This window comes from Pinus tabuliformis, chromosome 8 (genome assembly GCF_031772625.1).
Source record: "Pinus tabuliformis cultivar Carrire ecotype Pingquan chromosome 8, CPIR1, whole genome shotgun sequence".
Taxonomy (NCBI): Eukaryota; Viridiplantae; Streptophyta; class Pinopsida; order Pinales; family Pinaceae; genus Pinus; species Pinus tabuliformis.
Genome location: NC_142294.1, coordinates 1,915,319,397 through 1,915,332,254, shown reverse-complemented (window position 1 = coordinate 1,915,332,254; position 12,858 = coordinate 1,915,319,397). Strand labels below are relative to the sequence as shown.

The window sequence follows — 12,858 nt, the reverse complement described above, 5'->3', positions numbered from 1 at the left end:
AAATACAATCAATAAAACGGATATATGTAACCAGTGAAACCTTAACAAAAAAGTATCTGTCATCCAGCCTTAAAATTATTGGCAATAATTAATAGGTAATTCTCCTTTGCAATCTACGCGTGGGTGATTGATGTCGATTATGCTTTTACTGGTAACAGAAAACAACTATACTCTTTGAGAGTAAGTTGACTGAAGTTTTACAATCAACTTGGATTGGCAGTAGCCAGAGTAATAGAACTCTCTGTACCCTTCTGATCAGCATTATTTCCATCAAGATGAGTAGTCAAACTAGCATTTCAAAATTTCCACACACTTAATTTAGATATTTATGAAAGTTATTATTAAAAATCTCAAGAAACATAATATAATTATAATATTGGGATGTATAATTATAAATGAAATTAATGAGTCAACATTTAATATTTGGGAATTTTTGTTTATATTTAATTTTGAATTTAAAATTAAGGTAGTTATATAAATTAAATTGTTGATGTTAAAACACTTATTTTATAATATAGAGAGTATAAAAAGCACTTATTTTATAATATATTTCATATTAATAAATTTAAAAAAAATCATGATCATGTTCATTATTATTATAAAAATTAATATATAAATTAAATATATATAATTTTTGAAAAACATGTAAAAAACTCACTCCACTTTACTGTCGCTTAATTCGTAAATAGTTTTTATTATACTGTCACAACAATATAATATGTGTTTCTATAGTTTATTTCAGAACCAAAATATATCATATATACATTTAAAAAAGTTTTCTATACGGTTGCTAGAAACAACCTTTGGAACACATTAGAAGAGCTAAAGGTTCCTTTTGAGTTGAGAGCTGCCGCTGTAAGGTTATGCGAGAATGTAATTGTCGAGTTAAAGAGCAATGAGGGGTGGTCGAAAGATATTAAGTGTAATATCGGAGTTAAACAAGGTTGCCCCCTCTCCCCTATCCTATTTGGCATTTACATCGACAAGCTAGAAGGTTGCTTAGAGGAGGCAAGATTTGTTGGCACGATCTTAGCTGGGATAGTCATCATCCTTCTTCTCTACACTGACGATATTGTTCTTCTTGCAAGGTGCCCATCTGATTTTGATAAGCAACTTATACTTCTTAAGGATTTCTCTACCATGCATATGATTGTTAACACTGACAAAACAAAAGTTATGATTATCAAATCCAAGAAGGACACTTACTCTAATTTTACGTATGACAATAGTAACTTGTAGGAAGTGTCTTCCTACAAGTACCTAGGAATTGATGTTCATCACAAGCTCAACTGGTACTATAGCATTGAGAAAAGGATTAATGGGGGATGGAAAGCTTATTTTGGTCTTGAAAATAATTGTAAAACAGCAAACCTCGTAATGTGGGATAGAAAGAAGTTCCTCTTTGAAACTTTAGTCACTTCGGTTATCTTATATGGATGTGAGGTTTGAGGTTGTCGAATCTCTAGAAAATCCTGGAGAAAGATTGAGCAAATCCAGAATTGTTTTATAACGTATAACCTCAAAATTAAAAGTAACACACCCTATCCTATTCTCCTTATAGAAGTGGGTTTTTGCACTAGGCTTCTGTTGCACAAGCACAAGCTCAATAACATAGGAGACCATAGACTTCCTAAGCTAGCTTTAAATTCCAGCCAGAACCACCTAAGGTTCAAACCAGGTTGGTCTAAAGACACCAGGGCCTGGTTAAACCATTGGGAGATTGACGAGAATGTTGCATTGCAAAATATTAATAGCATTAAAAATATTGTTACTTCTAAGATCAAAGAAAAAATGTGGTGTGAGAAAGATTTAATAGCTAAAAGAAAATTAAGATATTACAAGGAGGTCATCAACCCCACCCTAGAAGATCAAAAGTATCTCTCTATTTTAACTAGCTCGAAGAAGAAAATTAATATAGCCAAGATTAGAACGAACTCTCATGAGCTCCATAGTGAAAGGGGTCGTTGGGCGGTTCTTAAGACACCATGGATAGAAAGGTTCTGCCATCTCTGTGAGAATAGGAACATCGAGGATGAAAATCACTTCCTCTTAGAGTGTCTCGCATACAACCACATTAGATCTCAATTTCAAAATCTTTGTTGCAATACTGACCTTCCTAGCCTTTTTACGTTGTCAAAATTACAGTGACCTCGTGAGGCTTCTCTCTAAGCTTTTTGAGCATAGGAATAAAATCTTAAATCAAACTAAATAATTCGTTTCTTTAGATCCGATAGACCAAAGTTTGGTCTCAATGGACGCTAACCACCACCACCACCACCACCATCATCATGAAATAAAATATAACAAGATTTATAACTATTAAAACTCATTTCCCATTTATCAAAGAGATTCTTACTCTTTTTTTTTTTTTTTTTTAAGTATGGGGGATTTTCGCAGTGCATTATATTAGATATCATTTTTGGGATTCAACTGCGTTAAGTAAGTCATTCAAAGTATGACCATTTCCATGAGAGGTAGTCGTAAAGTGACTAATTTCTCATGATTTTTGAATAGTTCACTTAGCACTCATTGCATTGGGTGATGCTCACAGGGGTGAAGAAGTGGGATTGAAACTAGTGAAATGTGGAGAACGAATCACATAGCATCAATCATCACTTCCGGGGCTTGCACCCGGTAACCAAGACTTCCCAGGAGGTCACCCATCCCAGAACTCCTCTGGCTCAAGCGCGCTTAACTGTGGAGTTTTTCCCCACAATCAAGCCCACTTAGCTTGCTACCCCATTTGCAAAACCTTAGCAAGTATTGTGCCTCATGAACCATTTAGGTAGAGATCCCTTGACTCTTTTTGAATTTAAGTATGGGGGATTTTCGCAGTGCATTATATTAGATATCATTTTTGGGATTCAACTGCGTTAAGTAAGTCATTCAAAGTATGACCATTTCCATGAGAGGTAGTCGTAAAGTGACTAATTTCTCATGATTTTTGAATAGTTCACTTAGCACTCATTGCATCGGGTGATGCTCACAGGGGTGAAGAAGTGGGATTGAAACTAGTGAAATGTGGAGAACGAATCACATAGCATCAATCATCACTTCCGGGGCTTGCACCCGGTAACCAGGACTTCCCAGGAGGTCACCCATCCCAGAACTCCTCTGGCTCAAGCGCGCTTAACTGTGGAGTTTTTCCCCACAATCAAGCCCACTTAGCTTGCTACCCCATTTGCAAAACCTTAGCAAGTATTGTGCCTCATGAACCATTCAGGTAGAGATCCCTTGACTCTTTTTGAATTTAAGTATGGGGGATTTTCGCAGTGCATTATATTAGATATCATTTTTGGGATTCAACTGCGTTAAGTAAGTCATTCAAAGTATGACCATTTCCATGAGAGGTAGTCGTAAAGTGACTAATTTCTCATTATTTTTGAATAGTTCACTTAGCACTCATTGCATCGGGTGATGCTCACAGGGGTGAAGAAGTGGGATTGAAACTAGTGAAATGTGGAGAACGAATCACATAGCATCAATCATCACTTCCGGGGCTTGCACCCGGTAACCAGGACTTCCCAGGAGGTCACCCATCCCAGAACTCCTCTGGCTCAAGCGCGCTTAACTGTGGAGTTTTTCCCCACAATCAAGCCCACTTAGCTTGCTACCCCATTTGCAAAACCTTAGCAAGTATTGTGCCTCATGAACCATTCAGGTAGAGATCCCTTGACTCTTTTTGAATTTAAGTATGGGGGATTTTCGCAGTGCATTATATTAGATATCATTTTTGGGATTCAACTGCGTTAAGTAAGTCATTCAAAGTATGACCATTTCCATGAGAGGTAGTCGTAAAGTGACTAATTTCTCATGATTTTTGAATAGTTCACTTAGCACTCATTGCATCGGGTGATGCTCACAGGGGTGAAGAAGTGGGATTGAAACTAGTGAAGTGATGATTGATGCTATGTGATTCGTTCTCCACATTTCACTAGTTTCAATCCCACTTCTTCACCCCTGTGAGCATCACCCGATGCAATGAGTGCTAAGTGAACTATTCAAAAATCATGAGAAATTAGTCACTTTACGACTACCTCTCATGGAAATGGTCATACTTTGAATGACTTACTTAACGCAGTTGAATCCCAAAAATGATATCTAATATAATGCACTGCGAAAATCCCCCATACTTAAATTCAAAAAGAGTCAAGGGATCTCTACCTGAATGGTTCATGAGGCACAATACTTGCTAAGGTTTTGCAAATGGGGTAGCAAGCTAAGTGGGCTTGATTGTGGGGAAAAACTCCACAGTTAAGCGCGCTTGAGCCAGAGGAGTTCTGGGATGGGTGACCTCCTGGGAAGTCCTGGTTACCGGGTGCAAGCCCCGGAAGTGATGATTGATGCTATGTGATTCGTTCTCCACATTTCACTAGTTTCAATCCCATGATTGATGCTATGTGATTCGTTCTCCACATTTCACTAGTTTCAATCCCACTTCTTCACCCCTGTGAGCATCACCCGATGCAATGAGTGCTAAGTGAACTATTCAAAAATCATGAGAAATTAGTCACTTTACGACTACCTCTCATGGAAATGGTCATACTTTGAATGACTTACTTAACACAGTTGAATCCCAAAAATGATATCTAAGATTCTTACTCTATAAATAGATTTTGCTCATAAACATATTTTTATATTATAAATAATAATAAAAAAAATCAATTTAATTTAATTAAAACAACAAAAAATATATATATAACTATTCTAAATCTCCATATTTTAAAAATATTTTTAAATACTCCATTAAAAAAAATCTCGACTATTTCTATTATTAAATTAAAATTCTCAAAAACTCGGATCTAAAATAAACATCATTATAATTAAAAAACATGTTTCAAGAATAAACACACTTATTATAATAAAAATAAAACATCAACATTAAAGTTATAATAAAATTATAATAAACACACTTATTATAATAAAAATAAAACGTCAACATTAAAGCTATATTATTATAGATTCCAAATAAAAAATCAAACTAATTTAACTTAAAAGCGATTGGAACCTACGCAGCGTCACCCATCTGAAGTCCTCCTTTCACATCTGCTTCCACGCTACTGCTATCTGTTCAAGCTGTTGAATGAAGTCATGGATGTAATCCTGCTGCCGTGCAATATTCGCGACTAAAATATCACGGGCCTCCGCCACTTTTGATCTCAACTTCTTCCCCTCCTCTCCCGCCATTACCATTCGCAGTGCTGTAACAATCTTTTCGCTGAGAAAAGAACCGTCGTCTTCCCTCTCAATCTCGATCCCCAACTTCAGGTCCGCCGTTATTTGCCGGGCATTCAAGCTCTGATCAAGTTTTACTGGCAAGAGTACGAGCGGCACTCCGAAGCTCAGCGCCTCCATGGCAGAGCTCCACCCGCTGTGGGTCAGATACGCACCCACCGACGGGTGAGAGACGATCCGAACCTGCGGCACCCAACCCCAGACAACCAGACCCTGGTCCTGTGTTCGTGTCTCGAAACCTTCGGGAAGGAGCTCCCAGGAATCTTCCAGGGCGCTGTCCGAGAACTGCGGAGCACGCAGCGAGCAGAGGAACGGGAGCCCGCTCGCCTCCAAACCCAGCGCTAGTTCGTGGGCTTGTTCTCTCGACAGAAACGTCTCGCTGCCAAACGACACAAACACCACAGATGATGGCCTCTGCCGGTCCAGCCAATCCAGCAGATCGGAGCCCTCGCGGGTGTCCGGGCTGGGCTTAGACGCGGGCATAAGCGGGCCGACAGAGAGCACGGGAACTCCGATAGCGCCCTGGAAATAACGAATATACTTATCTTCCTCTTGAAAGCATGATTTCACGGCCACCGCCACGCATCCTTGCAGGCATTTAGCCATGCGATTGACTGGGGCAATACGACCAGCGATTCCTCTGTGCATATCTATTAAATCCCGCGCTTCGTACAGCCTGAATGAGATCGCCGAACACGGAAATCCGTGCGGCAGAGTTGCCAGCTCCTCGGCGGTCAAATTCTGGCTAGAAAACCTGGATGGGTGGAAGACATTGCCGCAGGTCGCCGGCGAATACACCGAGAAATAGACGGACGGTACGTGCATCTCAGCAGCGACGCTCTGCGTCCAATACTGCACGAAGTCATGAATGACGTAATCTGGCGAAAGCTGCTGGAAGAGGCTTCGGAACGGCTTCTCCAGGCCGTCTAGGGCTTGCTTGAGCGGAGACGCCATTTCTACAGGGATGTCTGCCGTGCACTCCGCCCCCGGGGTCAGTCTCTCCGTGGGCGGTAATGGCAATTCCAGCAGATCGATCCGGCCCGGCCACTCCTGAAGTTGCAGTGAAGGCCTGATTCTGGATATGTTAACGGGAGTGGAGAGAAAGGAGACTGTGTGGCCGTGGGTTGCAAGAGCCTTCGAGAGCTGTAGAAAGGGATTAATGTGGCCCTGCGCCAGCCATGGAAACAGCAGAAAATGAAGTCGTTTCTTTCTTATCTGGCTATCCATCATATCACAAGGAGTATCTCAGGGTTATGAGGAAAAGACTATATCATCTTCATCAAACAACTAACGAAGTCTTAAGGGGATGGCTTTCGCATAATAATGCTCATATTAAATGCTTTCTCACTAGAATAATGCTCTCATTAAATGTAATTATTCGGTCTGACTCGAATAATACTCTTATCAAATGTAATTATTCTATTGTCATATTAATATTATAAAATGTAATTATTCTATTTTGATATTAATATTAGTTAAAATTATTTTTATAAATTAGATTTTAAGGTTTTTTCAGCTAGAATCACGTGTAGAGATTATAAGTTTATTGGATATTGTTTTAGCTCATCTAGTGTAGTTAATATAGGACTCTTATAAAATAGCAGTACTTTATTTATAAGTTTATTGGATATTGTTTTAGCTCATCTAGTGTAGTTAATATACGACTCTTATAAAATAGAAGTACTTTATTAAAAAATATTTGTAGATTGAAAATGTCAATATTCAATGTCGAGGTAATTTTGGGAACTATAATTAAAATTATATGGAGATTGAAAATTTATTGGATATTGTTTTTAGATTGTATAGCCTAGTGTAGTTAATATAAGATTCTTATCAAATAGCAGTATTTTATAAAATACTTGGAGATTGAAAATGTCAATACTCAATGTCAATGTCAAGGTTTTTTTGGGAACTATAATTAAATGTGGAAATTGAAATTTATTGCATATTAAATGTGGAAATTGAAAATTTATTGGATATTGATTTAAGATTGTATAGCAGGATTAAAACAGAACTCTTTTTGAATATCTTAATTTTATTATAATATTCATATTCATATTAATATTAATATGATTAAAATTTACTTTTATAAATTAAATTTAAAATATTTTTCCTGCGTATGGGAATGGCAAATTACATAATAAACCGGGCCTATTGGGTGGCAAATTCCCCTCTATGAACCTGGCCTTATAGCTGGTAAATTTCAGAGTGAAACGGAATCCTTCGTTCCTTGCCCGATGCCGTAGTTCCTTCTTTCCAATCTTCATTCTTCCTTTCTTTCAGTTCGAGTTTTCTTTATTTAAGTGTGTCTGGGCCAATACTTATTTTCCTTCCTTGTCTCACTAAGAACAAGAAATCCTTTCTTTCTCTATCTTATCATATAATAAAGTTTTTATAATTTACAAGCATAATAATGTTCTTATAATTTACAAGCAGTCCTTTCTTTTTCTTTCTTATCAATATAATAATGTTTTTATCATTTTATTAGAAAATTATTATAATATTAGTATGATTTAAATTTATTTTTCAAAACAAAATTTTAAATATTTTTCAACTACAATTATATGTGGAGATTGGGAATTTATTTGATATTGTTTTAAGTTTGTCTAGTATAACTAAAATAACACTTTTATTAAATGTTGTTTTTCTTTTATAAAACTAGCACAACCACAATAATAAATGTGGTTGATAAACACCTATAAGCTCATATGAAGCACATATGTCAATTATCAATAATATTTAAGCATTTCAAGTAATGTTATTATTTTATATTTGGGCTATATTTTTATGTCAATTTTATCTTTGAGATGCAAACATGTTTTCTCAAATTTTGCATTTAAAAAAAATTTACACAAAAAGAAATTATATCACTTTAAACACTTCCTAGATTTGTGATTATAATAGATCAATACTGATCTTTAAAGAAAAAAAACTAATAAGACCATCTTGCAATTTGAAAATTTGTTATTGAATGATTGCCAACTAATTTTAGAGCACAAATTCATTCATGCTACTTTAACTAATTCTACACTAATCCTACCAAAACCTAGGACAACCCAAATTAAAAGCAATCTTTTATACATTTGTATTTGAAAAATAAAACAATCTTGCATAGAGCACTCCTTTAGATCATTAACATCGAAACCACACTTTAGCCACTAAATATATAGTGTACACATAATTGATAGCGTGGAAATTTGTGGCATAAGCTGGTCAAACCTTCTACTCCTCATATGTGACATATTCCTCTCAAGAGTCAAGGGCCCGTAAGTCGCCTTCATGATCCATTATCAAATACCCAAACTTATGATAGAGGTTGTTCACATTAGATTTGCCACTGCGAGACACCTTTGGCAATGTACAAATACACGTATGTTTAGATACTGGTAAAGAAGTCAGAGAAGTAAGTTGTTGCTAGAATTATAGGAAAATACCTTGTTATATATGGTATCGAAAAATTTGTTATTAATTGAAGAGTTAGCATTCACAACTTGTAGCCCACATTCTCCCATCGTGAGAAGAAAATTGGAGTGTAGATTTTGATCTTCGAACATGTTGAGGGAAATCTTAACATTGGAATGGATGGAATTTATTTGTATAGTAGTGAAGATGGAATTTATTTGTACAGTAGTGAAGACGTAGGAAAATACCTATAAATGAATGTTATAAGTAATAATGATGAACTTATCATGGAGGAACTTATAATGATGAACTTATCATGGAGGAACTTATTAGAATTGGAATAATTTCAAATGCCTAAGAAAGTGGTCCCTAAGAAAGTAGTGGGTGGGGAGCTACTTAGCACAAATATAATTTTTTAATTTATTGAAAAATCTTTTTCAACCATAATAAAATGTGGAGATTGAGAATATTGAGAATTGTTTTATGTTTCTCTGATCTAACTCAAATAGGACTTTTAACTACTATCATTATTCTATTATAAAATTGTTATAATATTAGTATAATTTAAATCTATTTAAAATAAATAAATTTTGTTATAATATTAGTATAATTTAAATTTATTTTTAACTCATATAAGACTTTTAACTACTATATTATTCTATTATAAAATTGTTATAATATCATTATAATTTAAATTTATTTAAAAATAAATAAATTTTTTTATAACATTAGTATAATTTAAATTTATTTTTAAAAATTATATTTTAGAATTTTTTCCTACTGTTATTATATGGGGAAATTGAGAATGTATTGGACATTGTTTAGTTTCACTTAAATAAGACTTTGGTTCAATGTCGTTGTTCTATTATAAAAATATTATAATATTAGTATGATTTAAATTTATTTTATATATTCAATTAAAAAAAAAAATTGTTGATTTAAGTTACAAATATTTGAACCTTGAATTTTATAGTTTACACTTTACAAAAAAAATCATAAGATGTGTCAAATAAAATTTAAAGTTATAAATATTCTATTTCTTATTTTAAAAAAAATATAACACGTCTGTTCAGTAGAAAAAAAAAATTCATTATTTAACTTAAGATTAACCTCTTTTTCATTAATGTTATATTTATTTTGTAGACATTACCAGTTGTGGTATGTTATGTCTGAGTTATGGTTACGGTAAATTTAGGTGGTGGAGGGTTATACCTTGTGCAAATGATATTATAACTTTACAAATTAAATGTTAAACTTAGGCCTTAGGGTTAATGTAAAACTTACACATTGTTATATATATATTTGAAATCCCATTCATTGTGAGATGCCGCTTGTCCGCAACTTGCATTAACTTGATCTTGTGTAAGGGTGGGTTCTGGATTGTTCTGAGAGTAATTGTAAACCTTTGCCAAGGACATTTGGCAGTGAATCCACCCTTGAATGTTGGGCTTGATTCAATAGTCGCTAAGAGTTGGGAAATAGTTGGGGTAACTATCCCGCACCCTCTGGCGATTCATTTTTGTTCCCTGCTCTGCTAGGCACGGCTTTGCTGAGGACTCAAACATTAATTCGGATTTGGAAAGGCATATTGGTTGCAACACAAAGACAACATGCAATATTTTATTTTTTCATTTATAGCAGACTTGATAAGCGAGATTTAATAAGATTTTATTTGGATTTTAGTGACGATATATGTTTGTTTACAAGTCAAGGAGAAAGGGTACCTCTATTGTGACATTGCTTCACTCTACTCTGACCGAAAGTTAATAAAATCACCAGCTAACCGATAACGAAAGATTCCTTATTTCGTCGTTCGCAATTTATCTTTTAAATCCACTTCCTAACTATTGCATCTCCTGAACAATATACAAGAATCTAAATTTCTTAATGACTGATACTACAGGTAAGGAAACACTATCAAATTTAGCCATTCCAGGAAACCCTATGTCTTGCTTCCTTACAACTTTATACTAAAATTCCCTTGTTATGTATTGTCTCTGCAGGTAAAGTTTCTCCTTATCATGGGAAGATGGTTTACCAATTTGGAGCAAGTACCTTGGAGTTTGAAGTTGCAAGTCAATTCCTGATACTCACAAGCCAACCCTTCTCGGTTTTTCAAGTTCCAATTCGATACTTTGCAATTTTTTTTAGAGCTATGCAGACACCAAATGTTCTAGGGTTTTAATTAGTGACTGAATTCTAGTTTTATAACATTAATATGGTTTCCTGGTGATAACCCACCAAGGATCTTAAGTTGTTCTTTTCACCCATTGTCATCATTTTAAACCATATTTTTTCATAAATGCACCAAATTCCTGCATACATGTTTACATGGTTTATTATTATTATTTCCATTATTTTTAATGAATTAAGAAGAATTTTGCATGGTTTTACTAATGACAGTTTAGCGAGTTCAAGTTGCTGCAGTTTTGTCAAGTTTATGTAGCTATCTCCATGGTTGAGGTAGTTACACCAGTATAGAAGGAAATGTGACACTTGGAATTGGTTTCTAGAAGCTCCAATTTGGATTTGTACTGGTCAAATTTCACCTAGCTCGCATGTGTGGACCTCCAACATCAAATCAAGGGAAAGGCATAGCAATTTTTACCAGTCAATTTCAAATGCGTATTCTAATCAAATGAAAGTGAATTTTGGAAAATAAAAACATGTGTTTTGTTCATCACAGACCCAACTAGGTTGTCAATGAGTAGGTTTCTCAAATTCTTTTCCATTTGATATATTTTCGAAGTTCTTTGGAGCCTTATTTTGTAGATTACGTGGATTTACAGTTTTTCAATATTTCATTTAATGCATAATCAACAAAAAGGCTTGAACGAGCTGTTCTTTAGATAATTCGTGGCATAGAGATAAGTTTGATAAGATATGGGCTAATATTTGATCCAAAAGTCCATGAAATTTTATTTGATTTGATCTCATGACCAAAACTCAAGCAAGAAAATTTTGAGTTTATTAATTGTCTCAAAATTCTATAAATTGTAGTCTCTTTGATGAGAGTAGGGATGATGGTCAGAGATGTCAGGGATGATCAAATATGTCAAGGATGATCAGAGATGTCAAGGATGATCTTAATTTGTAATTGTTGTTGCTTATTGAAGGAGAAGAACTCTATTTTTTTCATTGAATGTAATGTTTTTTAATATGGCATAGCTCTGAGTGCAAGTAGTGATTTAAATCTCTTCCCTTGATATGAGTTTTTAAAACCTTCCAATCCTTAGGAGGCCCCCATAGAGATCTATGAGAATAGTATAGATGCTTTCCATTTCTTTCATATTCTCATGAATGGTTTGTTTTACATAGATGAGTTGTTTATGCTTATCATAGATTAACAACTCATGCCTTCTATAGATTAAATTCTTATGCTTTCTTAGATTAAAATGTTCATGATTCTATAGATTAAAGTTTGTAACTTTTAGAAAAAAATCTCCATGCTTTCATTGGAAAACTCTTATGCTTTTAGATTAATAATCTTTATGTTTTTTTTTCTAGTTTAGCATTAATTTCCCTTCTAAAAACTTAGCACTTTCATAGTTTATATTAAAGAATCAAATTTCCTTTTGAAGTTTCCTATTCATTTAAGTTATGCATAAATATTTAAAGCTAATCTCCTAGAACATACGGTGTAGTGTACTTCGCAAGCTCACGTACCCGGATTGACCTATAAATGCAAGTAATTCAACAATCAATTAAATTACCCAACATTTTGGTGCGCTTGCTGGGGGAGTATACATAGGTGTTAGACTTCAATTACATCTCATTCTTAGTTGCATCCATTTATTTGCATAATACTAATTTCATTTTAGTACATCCTAGAAGTAGATTCATAAAAAAAAACTTCAATCACCTACCACCCCCACTATATCACGTGGTGTAGTAAGAGCCACATCATCTTCCACATCCTGAATTCTTATTTTTGTAAGCAGAAGAAGAGGTGAAAAAAGAGGTTGAGGACATGGATGAAGATGATAATGATGAAGAAGATCCTTTTGGACTTCCCATTCAAGAAACTAGTGTCAATGTTCATATGAAGAACATCCCTCCATGTCACGTGGTGTAGTAAGAGCCACATCATCTTCCACATCATGAATTCTTATTTTTGTAGGTAGAAGAAGAGGTGAAAAAAGAGGTTGAAGACATGGATGGAGATGATGACAATGAGGAAGATCCTTTTGGATTTCCCATTCAAGAAACTAATGTCAATGT

The 12,858-nt window shown here is 34.7% G+C and overlaps 1 protein-coding gene across 1 annotated transcript; it reads right to left on the bottom strand.

Annotated features, from left to right (window-relative positions):
- Positions 1-5,012: 5,012 nt before the first annotated feature.
- Positions 5,013-6,465, bottom strand: LOC149244132 (UDP-glycosyltransferase 91A1-like). The gene has a single exon (XM_089367927.1). The coding sequence runs from the start codon at positions 6,463-6,465 to the stop codon at positions 5,041-5,043; it is 1,425 nt and encodes a 474-aa protein (XP_089224053.1). The 3' UTR covers positions 5,013-5,040.
- Between the last annotated feature and the right edge of the window lie 6,393 nt (positions 6,466-12,858).

Bases quoted from the DNA above. Each gene is read 5' to 3' on its own strand.
- LOC149244132 (XM_089367927.1), bottom strand. From the start codon at position 6,465: ATGATGGATAGCCAGATAAGAAAGAAACGACTTCATTTTCTGCTGTTT.